General features: G+C 35.5%; 2 protein-coding genes across 2 annotated transcripts; both read left to right on the top strand.

Annotated features, from left to right (window-relative positions):
* Positions 1–1,688: 1,688 nt before the first annotated feature.
* On the top strand, positions 1,689–2,417 carry LOC145039557 (uncharacterized). The gene has a single exon (XM_078987594.1). The coding sequence runs from the start codon at positions 1,689–1,691 to the stop codon at positions 2,415–2,417; it is 729 nt and encodes a 242-aa protein (XP_078843720.1).
* A 7,419-nt stretch (positions 2,418–9,836) lies between these two features.
* On the top strand, positions 9,837–11,053 carry LOC145038469 (glyoxylate/hydroxypyruvate reductase HPR3-like). Its single transcript, XM_078986824.1, has 2 exons — positions 9,837–10,351; positions 10,467–11,053. The coding sequence occupies exons 1-2, from the start codon at positions 9,905–9,907 to the stop codon at positions 10,986–10,988; spliced, it is 969 nt and encodes a 322-aa protein (XP_078842950.1). The 5' UTR covers positions 9,837–9,904; the 3' UTR covers positions 10,989–11,053.
* Positions 11,054–16,017: the final 4,964 nt, after the last annotated feature.

Below are 16,017 nucleotides of genomic sequence, written 5' to 3'. Positions count from 1 at the left end.
GTATACGTACCTGTATTCATGCTAAAATCAGTGTCACTAGGATAGTACAAAAGAATTACGATTGTTGGGCAACACAGGTGGGCTTAGAGACATATAGTCAAAAATGGGAAGATATAGCTTGATCACCTATATTATCTGAGGGTTGACTAGCATGTGCCTAAGTGTATTTGTGTGGTTGCAACAAGTCTAAAATCTTACCAACCCTACCATAATGAGAACAATAGAACATAACATTAAACTTAAAATACTATAGGAGTATTTGGTGTTACTATAAGTATTTTATACTTGAGAACTAAAATGAGATCTTCAATAATAAGTTGATAGTTGATAAGTGGATACACTAAGGATATATGTAATTAGGATGTTATAGACTTAGAATATGTGAAAATTTTACTTTACCCCTATTCTGTGTGAATTTGGAGTTAAGATCACTTATTCGAAGGTCTATCCTATTTTGATTACATATAACTGGTATGCACTTCACAAATAGCGATGTAACTAATGAAGATTTTCTAAATAATTATCTAGATAGTTTCGTCTAATAATTATTTTCTTACCCCGATTCTCGCGTAGACAACATGGCTGGACTCCATCCCCACGACAACCAGTACCTTCCGAACGAAGTCATTGCTGGATGGTTTGGAGAAGAACCAGAGAATGATCATCAAATTCCTTTGAATGATCACCATGATGAAGACCTTTCAGATGGTGCTAACTCCGAACCCGAGGTTGAGAACCTACCCCAGGCAGCTCCCGTTCCAATTCCTAACCCTCGTCCGGCTTTTCATGGCCCAACACCTCCATGGGTTGAATGTTTGGAAGCATGGAGTGAAGATCAAGATCAACCTATGCCATTTAATGGAGACCGAAGCTTCTACAACGTAAATGAAGGGAGCACAGCAGATAGAGTTAAGAAACCAAACACTATTAAGACAAATTATGCTCAAGTTAAGAAACCAAACACTATTAAGACAAATTATGCTCTCTAACACAGTTAAAGTTACTAGCCGTAATTAATTAAACTAAGATATGATTAATCCTACCTCTACCTATTTAATGATTATAAACAATTAGGAGATACACTAATGAAATTAATATGATCAATTAACACACAAAATATGATTTATAAGTAATATAAACTAGAACTAAAACATGTTAGGGTTTATATATAAAACACAAGTAAAATCAAATATAATCATCCAATATCGAAATCAACACATATAGATCAAGATCATCTTCACTTAGCCACTAATTATAGCAGAAAACTCATTAGATTTAAGTAATATAAGCTAGATATAAGTTTAATAAGCAAACCAATTAGATTAATTTTGAATTCTTCTAAATCTTCTTCAATCATTAAGCTTCACTTCAATTCCAATATTCTTCTAGGTTTCTAAGGGTTCTTAATTGTAATTCACCTCTGAAAACTGAATACATGCCTCCGATTTCGACCTAATGTCTAGGTTTTTATAATTGTGGAAATCTGACCACTACGTTGTGGTTGATCGACACCACGACGTAGTCTTCGTGTAAATCCCGTGTCTGATAAAATCAACATGATGATCATAAATATCCCATTCTCCACGTCGTGATCATGTCACCATGATGTGGTATTCAATCTTCTTCTTTCCTTCTTTTGTTTTAGTTCTCATTTCTAACAATCGAATTGATATTTACTATTTCTGGAGATGGGTGAATCAATCTGTGAGATGACCATGAAGTTCGCAAAACCAAAGAAGTTTGAAGGCGTTGATTTCAGGCTCTGGAAGAAGAATATGCACTTCATGCTGACCACTCTGATGGCAACATACGTGGTAACTACTCTAAGACCAGTTGAACCGGAGGAAGGTGTTGATGAGCCACTTGAAGAAACTAGGAAGAGGCAAAAGTGGGAAAACGACGACTACATCCGCAAAGTTCACATCTCGAACGGTATACCTGATGCACTATGTGATATCCATGGTGATGCTTTAACTATTAAGGATTTGTGGGACATCCTTGAATTGAAATACATCACTGAGAACGCTTCTTGCAAGAAGTTTCTAGTTAATGATTTTAATAAATTTAAGATGGTCGATTTAAGGTCTGTGACTGAACAACAAAATGAGCTCCTTGGTATTTATGATCAATTTAAACGTCACAACATGAATATAGATGAAGCCATTGCTGTATCAAGTGTAATTGACAAACTTCCACCATCTTGGAAGGATTTCAAACATAACCTAATACATCAAAATGAGGAACTGTCGTTGGTTCAACATGCTAGTCGTATTCGTATTGAAGAATCTCTTCATACGAAGGAAGTTGACAAATCTGATAAAACCAAAGGGAAAATTGATTGTGGACAACCTTCTGTTCATATGGTTGAAAATAAAGCTAGGAATCCGAACCATAAAGCACATGGAAAATGTAAGTAGTAACATATCCCAAATAACTCCAACAAAACAGAAAAGGAATTGGTTTGGTGGAGGTGAAATAGGGCGGGCCATTGCAAGGGTGATTGTCGCATGAACTAAGGCAACATTAGTAACAATAATGGTGTTGGAAATAGTGGAGCCAATGGAAGTATGAACGGGTCTTCGGGCCAAGTTAAAGGAGGTTAGTTTTTAACTATCTTTAATAATTCTAATTAGAATTATGTTTATTAGGTTTCATTAATTCCTGAATCATTCTATGTACAAGATTATGATGTTGCTTGGTGGATCGACTCCAGAGCAACGAACCATGTATGGAAGGATAAATCGGTTGTTTGAAACATTAACACTGCTTAAAGATGGATCGGTGCTGAGAATGGGAGACGATTCTTTTATACCTATTTGTGGTGTCGGTGTTTTGAATCTTGAATTTACTTCTAGAAAGACTATTAGGCTTTTTGATGTTTTGTTTATTCCTAAGATTCGAAAGAATCTTGTTAGTTTTAACTGTTTGAATTCTAAATGTTTTAAACAAGTTATTGAGTTGAATGAGTTCATGATCTTATCTCAAGGTTGAATGTTTATTGGTTTTGGATATTTAAATATAGAATGTTTTGGTTTAGTATAGTTGACAAATTATTACCTGTTGAAAATTCTACTTCTAATGTTGATAAATCTATGCTTTGACATGTAAGATTAGGTCTTTTCAACTTTAGAAGGATGCATGAAAAGTTAAAAGAAGGATTAATTCTAGCATTTGACATGACTTCTGATAAATGTAAAACATGCATGCTTACAAAAGTGACAAAACAACCTTTTCCTAGTGTCACTAGAAATTTGGCTATTCTGGAACTTGTACGTAGTGACCTGTGTGGTTTTCACTCCACTCCTTCCATGGGAAATAAAAAGTATATAGTCACCTTCATTGATGACTGCCCTCGGATTTTCTATGTGTATTTGTTACATTTTAAGGTTGAAACCTTAACTAAATTCAAAATATACAAAACCTAGGTGAAAATTGCAATTGGGCAATATGGTTAAGTGTCTTAGGACTAATAGGGGAGGTGAATATATGGATCTCCTATACTTCCAATCAGTGGTTATCATTCATGAGTACACGACACCTTACTCCCCCCAACAAAATGGAAATGTTGAACGCAAAAATCGATTTTTAAAGGAAATGGTAATCTCGATGTTGTCATACCTAGGATTGAGTATTGGATTCTGGGGAGAGGCCACATTAACAACCTGCTATTTATTAAATAGGGTTCCAAATAAAAAGAGCAAATCTATCCCAAAGGAACTTTGGAATACCATTAAGCCCTCATTATGAGTCTGGCTTGCGCTACTCGGCCCTCAACTCATATTTGGAATGATAATGAGTGCCCAGTATGAGTCTGACATCCCCTCCCTGAACCTCAGCTCATATTTGGCATCCTCAAAGGTTTGTTGGCTACAACAAAAAGCACTACAACCTCAACCCAACCCACACAATATGTTGACATATAACATATAATATCAGATCAAGACCATCATTACAAGACTAACATGCATATATATTCTATACTCGACATATCAACAATATCAGGTTATCAAACCAAAGGGCCGAACTTTTTGCCTTCGACTCGAAAGTATAGTGAGGAAAACTCACATTGAATACTGAAGTTCTCTGCAAGAATCTTTAGTTACTGCCTTGATGACACCTCCGATGTATCCAATCAAAATAACACCCAATTAGCAATTGGGTTTCATTCTAAGGACCACCATCCATACTTGGGGTAAAATAACCATTTTACCCTTAAACCAACATGAACTAAAATGGAGGCCTAAATCCATTAACCAAAACATCCAAAACTAAAGGATCTACAAATGCCCACTAATGGCCCAATTTTCCAAATTGGTCCCAACCTCATATGAGTCTTATCCTAAGTCCATAATTTCCTTTATTACAATTCAGGTTACCTCAAGTACTCCCTTAGGACAACTTGGTCAAAGACAAAAGTCAAAAAGTCAAGCTCAACGACTCGAGTTGACCCAACTCGCCGTGTTTTTTTTCCAATTAATTGCAAAGTCGGGAAAAACCGATCCAACTCACCGAGTTTATCAATAAACTCGCCGAGTCTGCTCAAAACCCAACATCTTAATGCAATAAGCACTTAATCCATAAGGACGTGACTCCAAAACCTAGATCTGACTTACTTGAGCTGGAAACCCACGTAAAGTTGCCAACTTTACGTTCATGCATGTCTAAATGAATCTCCTAAACTTAAAACGAACTTAAGAATTGACTTAATGCATGCATGACACCAAAATCCTTGTTAATTGTGCAACTTTAAGCCAAATGAGGCCATAAATGGCTAGATCTAAAATGACAACCCATGAAACACTCAAATCCTTGGACAATCCATCAAAGAATCCAATAATGAAGATAAAATCCCAAAAGAGTAGATCTAATCCATGAAGAAGTAGGGTACAAGCTTTATACCTCAAAAAGACTGCAATAAGTGGGGAAATTCTGGATCTAAAGCCTTTCCACCAAGCTAGACACCTTCACTTCGAGGCTTTTTCAAAAGAGTACCAAAAACCAACACTCAAAGCTCTCCAAAAGCTCACACATTCAACTATGGAAGATGATACTCAAAATTAGGGTTTATGGATAGAGAGGCTGGTAAGGAGGCCAACTAAGGGACTTAAGGCCTTTAAATAGGGTGCAACGCCCTAAAAATTCGGGTTTCCTTCCCAGCTGTTAACTTGCCGAGTTGCTTCATTAAATCCCACGATGAATACATTCCTCAACACGCCGAGTTGAGGCTACCCAACTCGCCGAGTTCGACTGGAAAAAACATACAAAAGATAACTCTTATACCTGGAAGTCGGGATATTACATATTCATATGTGAATAGAACAAAAATATTGCAGAGATATACAATTTATTCATAAATGAATATAATAGATATGATAGGAATTTTATACCTTTGTCATTTTTCTGCTTCGAACGTGTTTCTCTCATTGTGGGTGACTCTTTATAAAAAATGTCAATCTTCTTACCTTCATTAGTAAGTAGAAGATAAATGAATATGATATACATTTTACAAAGAAACTATTTTATATTCATAAATGAATAATTGAACAAAACACACACACACACACACACACACACATATATATATATATATATATATATATATATATATATATATATATATATATATATATTCATATGCTCTATTCACAGATGAATATATATGTTATATTCATATGTGAATAGAATATATATAACTCAGTTTTGTTCTATTCATATTTGAATAATGTATATCACATGGAATTATGTTTTATTCATATGTGAATATAACATATATAACTTAGTTTTGTTTGTGTTCAGAAGTAAACAAAACAGATCAAAACTAATTCATCTTCAATATCTTCATTTTCTGTTGGATTTTGAAGTAAAATCACATCTAAATGTTGTCATTCACATATGAATAAAGTTAAGCATATCTAAATAGAATACCAATCTTATTTACTTTTTTCATTCGTTTTTTTTTTTCGTTTATATATATGCTTGACTCTTGGTGTTGTTTTTGTAAAGATAAGTAGTTAATATTAGTAGAAAGTCTGTAAAACCTCATTAGATAAGGACAACATAAGAGAAACGTAAAGCAACATTTATATTTTAACAGAAAAGTCGTGAATAAGTATGAAAAATGAAGAGAAGATTTAAAATCATTTATATATATCAACTAATAATGGACGATTATTACAACAGCTTCTAGTAAATCAACTAATAATGAAGGAGGATTACGGAAATGAACGAGGATTACAAAATTTCAAGTAAACAACCTAATATAAAGAATGAACAATGTGAATACAAAATTTTTAGTTGTAAATCAACTAATAATGAAGGACAATTACACAAATTTCAAGTAATCAACTGATAAGTTTAGAAATGATGACAAAACGTTAAAAATCGAAGAAAAAAAACACCGATGATTACCTTTCATTGTCAACAGTAACGAAATTGATTCATTTAGGTTTTCGTTAGAAGACATTTTCTTCGATTTGTTCTTTGCGAGATTGATTTTATGGTTTTTATTTGAAAACGGTGATTGAATCATTCTACAAATGGTTTTTGTGTTATGGAGAAACGCTGAGATGTTTGAAGAGGGAAATGACGGTTTTGCTGACGGGATTTGATGTGAGATAAAATTACATAAGTACCCTGGACAGTTTAATCTTTTGGATTATTTACAAGTTTATCACTACGTTTTTATGTTTTTTAAGCTCATTAAATGATTGACTGAGAATGATCCTCTATTTTCAACATTTTTTTCTTAATTGAATCTCTCTCTCTCTCTCTCTCTCTCTCTCTCTCTATATATATATATATATATATATATATATATATATATATATATATATATATATATATATATATATATATATATATATATATATATATATATATATATAGTAGGCAACTCTAAGGGCCGTCCTAAGGATGGCCCGACCCTATACCGTGGTGGACCACTCATGTTATTTCTTGTTTGGACAACAAAGAAAAACAAACATTATTCAGGTAAAATTTCCTGTGTAATATACACATGTTACAAAAGAAACAATGTTATTTACATCATTTTTCAGATTTGAAGGTACTATGATTGTGTACTGGGATCATGGAGGATTTTCTATCTAATTTTACGCTTTACACAACAAGCAACATAAATTTTAATTCCTTCGCCACCATTTCCTTTCTCTTCTTGCGTTGCCTTCATATCTGAATTATTTATATATGGATAAGTATACATATCTAGATATATGTACTTCAGATTTTTTTTCTACTCACAAAAGCATATACTTTATTTGGTTGGCGTGAGTATATAATTTCTATTACACAAACTATTTGGAATTTAGCATCTCTATTTCATAAGAGAATGTAGATTTTATGTCGATCTTCAAACCAATTGGTGGTACAAGCATTGATGTTCTCATTTTGTCGGGAAAAAAAGAAGCAATAATTGTTCAATTTCGTCGCATTTACCTACAATAAATAGCAACACACTTTCAAAGGCGTTTCTCCATAATCTACACCCAATATCAGATTCTAAGTTATCCTCATTCCCAATAATTGACAACTGACGACTAAAAGCAGTTAGGGTTTAAACATGCACCACAAGTTATCCTCATTCCCAATAACTGAAAATGGAATCAGTTGTTAGTGGCTGGGTTGATGCTAAAATTCAGCCCTCACAACCATTTTTACCACTGGAAAAAGCCCATGTGTTGACAACAACATTCAATCGACCAAAATTTTAGATTTCTTGTGGAATGACGATGATGAACTGAAAAAATCAACTTACCATCATCGTTTGTAGAGAGAGAGAGGAAGAAAATGATAGATAGATAACATAATACAACGATTGAGAAGGAGCCCTGGTTCACACATCGGTGGTGATAGGTGGCATCAGTGGTATTAAACATTGAAGAATAATAGTGGCAAAAGAAAACAGTGGTTTTATGGGAAGATAACAAGTGTAGAAAATATGTAAAAACGAAAAAATAAAGTTTTAAACGAAGCCCAAAAAAGAAAATATCAAAAAGAAAATATAAAGCAGCAACAGCCCATTATTATGGAGTCCAATTCCAATATACCATACTACTAGTGGATTTTAGAGGCCACCAATGGTAATTCTGGAAATTTAAAAACGACGGACAGCATATGGACTTGGTGGATTCCAAATGAGTTAAATTTTGTTGAGTTAGACGTGTGGGAATTGTCATATTCTTTTTTGTAGTGGTGTGGTCTTTTTCGTATCGATAATGTAAATTGAAGCATGTTAACCATTTTATGTAATAGTTGTCTTGCAATATAGCTATGTTTTACCAATGTTTGTATAGTTGCATAAGTTATAACCAACTTATAAAGGTTATTATTGTTATATGATCATTTATTTTGCTTGTTTTCTTTAGAAACTTTAAGTAGATTGTTATTTTTCACGTTAAATAGTTGTATATTGTACACTAAGCACCTATTTTATAAATTGGAATTTTGTTTTTCCAAACCATTTGATGAAAGGTGTTTATGCTAGATAAAGTTTATATACTCCCAAAAGATTTGATGCTACTTATCTATATTACAATACGTATAATAAAAAAATAAAAAATAAAAAAGTTTTGGACCTGATTTTGAAGAAGCAACTACAAACAGGGACCATAAATGTAGTTTAGTCTTACAATTAAAAAAAAAACATAATATTAATCTTAAAAAGTACATTGATATTACTTGCCTATAGTTAAGTTGTAATATGGTTGATTGATCAATGCACAATGTCTTTTATAAGAAGTCATAAGAAAGTACATTTTTGTAATAAAAACAAAAGGAAGTACAATGTTATAACAAAGAAACTTGGAAAAGACATTGCTATTACTTGCATTCTAGCCTAAAAACAGATTAACAAACCTTGGAAAAGTACAATGGTAGTACTCAATATTGTTCATAAGATTCAAAACAAAGTTCATAAATTGAATATAACATGATTAAAATTGTTTTTTAAAAGGATTTAAAGGCAATATGTTAAAATTCAGTAGATTCTTCAAAGTAAAAATATAAGAAACTATCGAAAGTAAAATGCTATAATTTCATAAATATTTGAAACTATATTGTATTAGTAAGAAAAATAGTGAACGTAAATTGCCGTTATTGGGTAGATATTAGAACGTACAATGCCTCACGCTAATTGGAACTACAACTCTGCAATTTACAGAAATGGAAATAGAATTCTTAGCCGTGTATATTGCATAAAGCAAAATGAAAGTAAGTAGCCTTGTATATCGCATAAAGTAAAATCCTAGAAAAACCAATTAACCACAACGATATGAAATTGTTAAGGACCTTAATTAAATACTTAGTAAAGATGGAGTCGGTGTGAAAAGAAAGTCAAGAGGGTGACTCAACCACAATGAAGGGGAGGCGGCGGTAAATCGGACTCCAAGAGTGGCAAACAGCTTTGGAGGAAACACCAAAACCCACCGCCAAGTCTTCTACGTAATCGTGAGGTCAGACCGACTGTAAGCAGCTTTCATCGGCATGGAAACGACACCGTTTCGAGAACCCCGATGTAGAGTTGGGGGGAGTTTAAGCAGCCAAGCAGGTAGCTTACAACCATATGACGGAGGCGTGAGGAGTGATTGGTGGGGAAGCTGCTACGTATATAGCGTAATCTTGCAGAAGAGGGTCTAAATGATATATATAATATATATATATCCAGCCTTATGGGATCTCGAGAAGATTATTGTAATACATCTAAACCGGATCATGTTCCATGTTTATATATATTTATAATCTGTAGAAAATCAATCATGTCTATAAAAGAAAGCATATTCAGCGGGTTAAATGATTATGAAGCACAGAAAACATATAAAAGTATAAACCACGTACACAGAAAAACCACGACGTTGAACTAAGGAGTAGTTGCGAATCGCGAGTAACCCTAATGAATATGGCACCGGAAGTCCCTGCTATTCTAGTTCTGGGTCCACCGCTCGTTTTCAAAGCCTACGAAAGCGATTTTTCTCAGAAATTTAATTTCCTGAAACCATGGGAGAAACCTATCCCCCTCCACCAATTTATCTCCACTCATTCATCTAACGTGAAAGCAATTTTTTGTTCTGCTGTCAGTCCGGTCACCTCTGAGATCATCGAAAGCCTTCCGGAGCTCAGATTTGTGTTGGCGAGTTCAACCGGCGTCAACCATATTGACCTCCGAGAATGCAAACGCCGTGGAATTGTTGTCGCAAATGCAGGGTCGACTTTTTCAGAAGATGTTGCAGACATGGCGGTAGGGTTGTTGATTGATGTGCTCAGAAGAATCAGTGCTGGTAATCGTTTAGTGAAATCTGGTGTTTGGCGTAGGGAAGGAGACTACCCTCTTGCTCACAAGGTTTGTAAAATTTTACCATGAAATCTACAACTTTCGTCAGACCCTTTTGGTTGATATAGCATCTATATTTACTTTTCTTCTTAATTATTACACCTTTATGGTTTCTATTATCTAGTTAAGTGGGAAGCAAGTTGGGATTGTTGGATTAGGGAGCATCGGCCTTGATATCGCCACAAGACTTAAAGCCATGGGTTGCATCATCTCGTACACATCAAGAACCATGAAACCACACGTCACGTTCCCTTTCTATCCTACAATTCATCAGCTTGTAGCAAACTGCAAGATCCTAATCATTTCTTGTGCATTAACAGAGGAAACACGACACATGATTGATAGAGAAGTGATGTTGGTTTTAGGAAAGGATGGAATCATCGTTAACATTGCAAGAGGAGCAATCATCAATGAAAAAGAACTAATCGAGTGTTTGGTGAAAGGGGAGATCGGTGGTGCTGGTTTGGATGTTTTTGAAAATGAGCCTAACTTCCCTCAAGAGCTATTCCCATTGGATAACGTTGTGTTGACACCTCATCATGGTGCTGTGACTGAAGAGGCGTGTAGAGATCTTTATGATCATGTATGTGAGAATCTTCATGCGTTCTTGGAAAACAAATCCTTAGAGTGTGAGGTCGATATGTGAACTATCATACTTGTTTATGAACAGTTGGTTTTGACGAATTTTAATAAATCCTCTTACGTTAAATATGCTAATTGAACTTTGATCTATTAGAGCATTCAAGTCTTATGTTAGACAAATCTATTGTTGGTGATTTTAGTGTTACCAAGTCATTTTGTGTAATTGGAACTTACATGTGAGCTAAGGGGCTTATATGTTTGAGTTTGTGCGGAGTGCATGCATGTATAAGATCGAATTAGAAGCTGGTTCGACGACATGTTGGGGGTCCGGGGGAAACACGTTTGGGTCCGGGGTCTAGGGGCTAGGGATGAGCATAGGCGGGTACCCGCTTCATTTGGCGAGAATCAGAACCGGAACCGGCGGTTCCTAGAAAGTTAGAACCGGAACTGGAACCGAAACTGCTCTAGCCAGTTCTTATGGAACCAGTCCCGGAACCGGCAGTTCCGATTCCGGGAGCGGGTAACCCGATCACATTAATTTTGTTAACTTTTTTCCATAAAACCACAATTTAGTTTGATCTAAATCAAATCATTTCGGACCAAAGACGGAAAAAATCGAATCAATATATTCTAAACCGGTTTAAGTCACACACACACACACACACACACACACACACACACACACACACACACACATATATATATATATATATATATATATATATATATATATATATATATATATATCGGTTCTGGCGGATACCTAGCGGGTAGCGGTTCCTAAAAAACGAGCACCGGAACCGGAACCGCTTAAGGCGGTTCTAGTTCCAAAACCGACATTTTCAAGGCGATTCCAGTTCCAAAAGCGGGTACCCGGTTCCGATGATCATCCCTACTAGGGGCATCGCTCCTAGCGGGGTCTAAGGGGCAGTGCCCCTGGCTAGGTTCCCGCTTACAGCTAGCCCTAAAAACGAAACCCTACTTCTCATTTTCTATAAAACGACTCTTCTATTGAGGAGAAAGGATCGACCTTTTAGCTATCGTTTTTCTTCATACAAACTCAGAATCTTTTAGCAATTTGGCTTATGTTTTATGTGCTGAGATTCGTAAGTGTCCCCTTCGGATTATCCTAGGCCGAGTTTTTTGTAACCCGGGCATAAGGTAGAAATATAAGTTCGGAAAGTGTTTACACGATCCAAGGGATATCCATATCTCCATTATAACCCTACCATTTTTATAACATTCGAATTGATATTTCTTGTTTTTGGAGATGGGTAAATCAATCTGTGAGATGACCATAAAGTTCGCAAAACCAAAGAAGTTTGAAGGCATTGATTTTAGGCTCTGGAAGAAGAATGTGCACTTCATGCTGAGCACTCTAATGGCAGCATACATGCTAACTAGTCTAAGACATGTTGAACCGGAGGAAGGTGTTGATGAGACACTTGAAGAAACCAGGAAGAGGCAAAAGTGGGATAACGACGACTTCATTCGCAAAGTTCACATCTTGAACGGTATACCTGATGCTCTATTTGATATCCATGGTGATGCTTTAACTGCTAAGGATTTGTGGGACATCCTTGAATTGAAATACATTACTGAGAACGCTTCTAGCAAGAAGTTTCTAGTTAGTGATTTTAATAAATTTAAGATGGCCAATTTAAGGTTTGTGACTGAACAACACAATGAGGTCCTTGGTATTTATGATCAATTTAAACTTTACAACATGAATATAGATGAATCCATTACTGTGTCAAGTGTAATTGACAAACTTCCACTATCTTGGAAGGATTTCAAACATAACCTAAAACATCAAAAAGAGGAACTGTCATTGGTTCAACTTGCTAGTCGTATTTGTATTGAAGAATCTCTTCATACGAAGGAAGTTAACAAATATGATAAAACCAATGGGAAAGTTGATTGTGGCCAACCTTTTGTTCATAGGGTTGAAAATAAATCTAGGAACGTGAACCATAAAGCACATGGCAAACGTAAGCAGGAACATGTCCCAAATAACTCCAACAAGAAAGAAAAGGAATTGGTTTGGTGGAGGTGCAATAGGGTGGGGCATTGCAAGGGTGATTCTCGCATGAACTTAGGCAACATTAATAACAATAATGGTGTTAGAAACAGTGGAGCCAATGGAATTGTGAACGAGTCTTCGGGCTAAGTTAAAGGAGGTCAGTTTTTAACTAACTTTGATAATTCTAATCAAAATTATGTTTATGAGGTTTCATTAATTCCTGAATCATTCTATGTACAAGATTATGATTTTGCTTGGTCGATCGACCCCAGAGCAACAGACCATGTATGCAAGGATAAATCAGTTGTTTGAAACATTAACACTGCTTGAGGATGGATCGGTGCTGAAAATGGGAGACGATTCTTTTATACCTATTTGTGGTGTCGGTGTTTTGAATCTTGAATTTACTTCTAGAAAGACTATTAGGCTTTTTGATTTTTTGTTTGTTCCTAAGATTCGAAAGAATCTTGTTAGTTCTAGCTGTTTGAATTCTGAACGTTTTAAACAAGTTATTGAGTTGAATGAGTTCATGATCTTATCTCAAGGTTGAATGTTTATTGGTTTTGGATATTTAAATGTCGAATGTTTCGGTTCAGTATTGTTGACAAATTATTACCTGTTCAAAATTCTACTTCTAATGTTGATAATTCTATGATTTGACATGTAAGATTAGGTGATGTCAACTTTAGAAGGATGCATGAAATGTCAAAAGATGGATTAATTCTAGCCTTTGACATGACTTCAGATCATTGTAGAACATGCATGCTTACAAAAGTGACAAAACAACCATTTCCTGGTGTCACTAGAAATTTGGCTATTCTGGAACTTGTACATAGTGACCTGTGTGATTTTCACTCCACTCCTTCCTTGGGAAATAAAAAGTATATAGTCACCTTCATTGATGACTAGACTCGGATTTTCTATGTGTATTTGTTACATTTTAAGGATGAAACCTTAGATAAATTCAAAATATACAAAACCTAGGTGAAAATTGCAATTGCGCAATATGGTTAAGTGTCTTGGGACTGATAGGGGAGGTGAATATATGGATCTCATATACTTCCAATCAGTGGTTATCATTCATGCGTACCCGACACCTTACTCGCCCCAACAGAATGGAAATGTTGAACGCAAAAATCGAGTTTTTAAAGGAAATGGTAAACTTGATGTTGTCATACCCAGGATTGAGTAATGGATTCTGGGGAGAGGCCATGTTAACACCTTGCTATTTATTAAATAGGGTTCCAAATAAAAAGAGCAAATCTATCCCATATGAAATTTGGAATGCCACTGAGCCCCCAGTATGAATCTGTTTTGCCCTACTCGACCCTTAACTCATATCTGGAATGCTAATGAGTCCCCACTATGAGTCTGGCATGACCTCCCTGACCCTCAGCTCATATCTGGCATACTCGAAGGTTTGTTAGCTACAAAAAAAAAAGCAGTACAACCTCAACCCAACCCACACAATATGTTGACATATAACATATAATATCATATACAGATAAACATGCAGCATCACAGGTAATCCTATAGATCTACCAGACTAACATATCAAGACCATCATTACAAGACTAGCATGCATATCATGGTGTGATCCCAAAATCACTAATGCAGAAAATCATGGTGTGATGAGATGCGATCAAGCAGACCCTTTCCCCTATCAGTCCTAAGACACTTAACCATATTGAGGCATTTCATTCCTTCCTAAAATATTACCTGTACTTTGGCAAGCATCACACTCCCTCACATAAGTAACACCATCCTTGAAAATAGTAGGCCAATAGAACCCCGCATCAAACACTTTTTTAGCAGTGAATTGTAGCCTATGATGTCCTCCTGTCGGTCCATTGTGGCAATGCTCTAGTATGTCTCAGATTTCGTTGCCAAAAACACATCTTCTTATGATCCCATCTGCACAACTCCTAAAAACATATGGCTCATCCTATAAATAATATTTAATTTCTAAAAAGAGCTTCTTCTTTTGTTGATGAGTGAATCCTTTTGGAAGAAAGTCGTCAACCAAGAAATTTGCAATGTTTGCATACCATGGTTCTTCCCCCATAATCACCATCAAGTACTCTTCCGAGAAGCTATCTTCAATGCCCTTGTAATCCATCTCGTCCCTTGCTGGATTTTCTAATCTAGAAAGATGTTCGACGACTACATTTTCCATCCCTTTCTTGTTCTTGATCTCGATGTCAAATTATTGAAATAACAGCACCCATCGGATCAATCTTTCCTTTGCATCCTGCTTGGCAAACAAATACTTAATAGTAGAGTGGTCAGTATAAACAGTAGTTTTGGACAAAATTAAGTAGGGATGAAATTTGTCAAAGGCATACACCACAACTAATAATTCTTTTTTTTTGTTGTGGTATAGTTTTCTTGGGTCAGATTTAGGGTCTTGCTTGCATAGTAAATGGGTTGAAAGTGCTTGTCAACCATTTGTCCAAGTACAACACCTAAAGCATAATCGCTTGCCTCACACATTATCTCAAATGGTACGTTCCAATTTGGGGGCTATAATGATCGGGGCATTAGTTAATTCTTCTTTCAAAAATTCAAAAGTAGCTAGACATTCTTTTGAAAAAATAAAAGGTGCATCTTTCAAAAGTAATTAAGTTAAAGGTCTAGTTATTTTAGAAATTTTTTTAATAAAGCGGCGGTAAAAACCCACGTGACCTAAGAAACTCCTAACGCCCTTCACATTAGTTGGTGGGGGTAATTTAGCAATGGTGTCAATTTTTTCACCGATCCACCTCTATCCCCGCTTTGGATACTTTATGGCCTAAAACAATGCCCTCCTTCACCATGAAATGACATTTTTCCCAATTAAGAACTAAATTAGTCTTCTCACACCTAGAAAGCATCAAATCAAGGTTAGCAAGACAATCATGAAAAGAAGAGCCAAAAACTGAAAAATCAATCATGAATACTTCCATGAATTTTTCCACCATGTCATGGAATATCGCCGCCATGCATCGTTGAAAGGTTGTCGGTGCATTGCATAACCCAAAAGGCATGCGTCGATAGACAAATGTTCCACTTGGGCAAGTGAAAGTTGCCT

This window comes from Lactuca saligna, chromosome 4, assembly GCF_052625555.1.
Source record: "Lactuca saligna cultivar CGN05327 chromosome 4, ASM5262555v1, whole genome shotgun sequence".
NCBI lineage: Eukaryota > Viridiplantae > Streptophyta > Magnoliopsida > Asterales > Asteraceae > Lactuca > Lactuca saligna.
The sequence above is the reverse complement of the archived record's forward strand: the minus strand, read 5'-3'. Positions and strand labels throughout refer to the sequence as shown.

Bases quoted from the DNA above. Each gene is read 5' to 3' on its own strand.
- LOC145039557 (XM_078987594.1), top strand. From the start codon at position 1,689: ATGGGTGAATCAATCTGTGAGATGACCATGAAGTTCGCAAAACCAAAG.
- LOC145038469 (XM_078986824.1), top strand. From the start codon at position 9,905: ATGAATATGGCACCGGAAGTCCCTGCTATTCTAGTTCTGGGTCCACCG. The intron at 10,352-10,466 runs GTTTGTAAAATT...TCTATTATCTAG, and splicing joins ACTACCCTCTTGCTCACAAG to TTAAGTGGGAAGCAAGTTGG.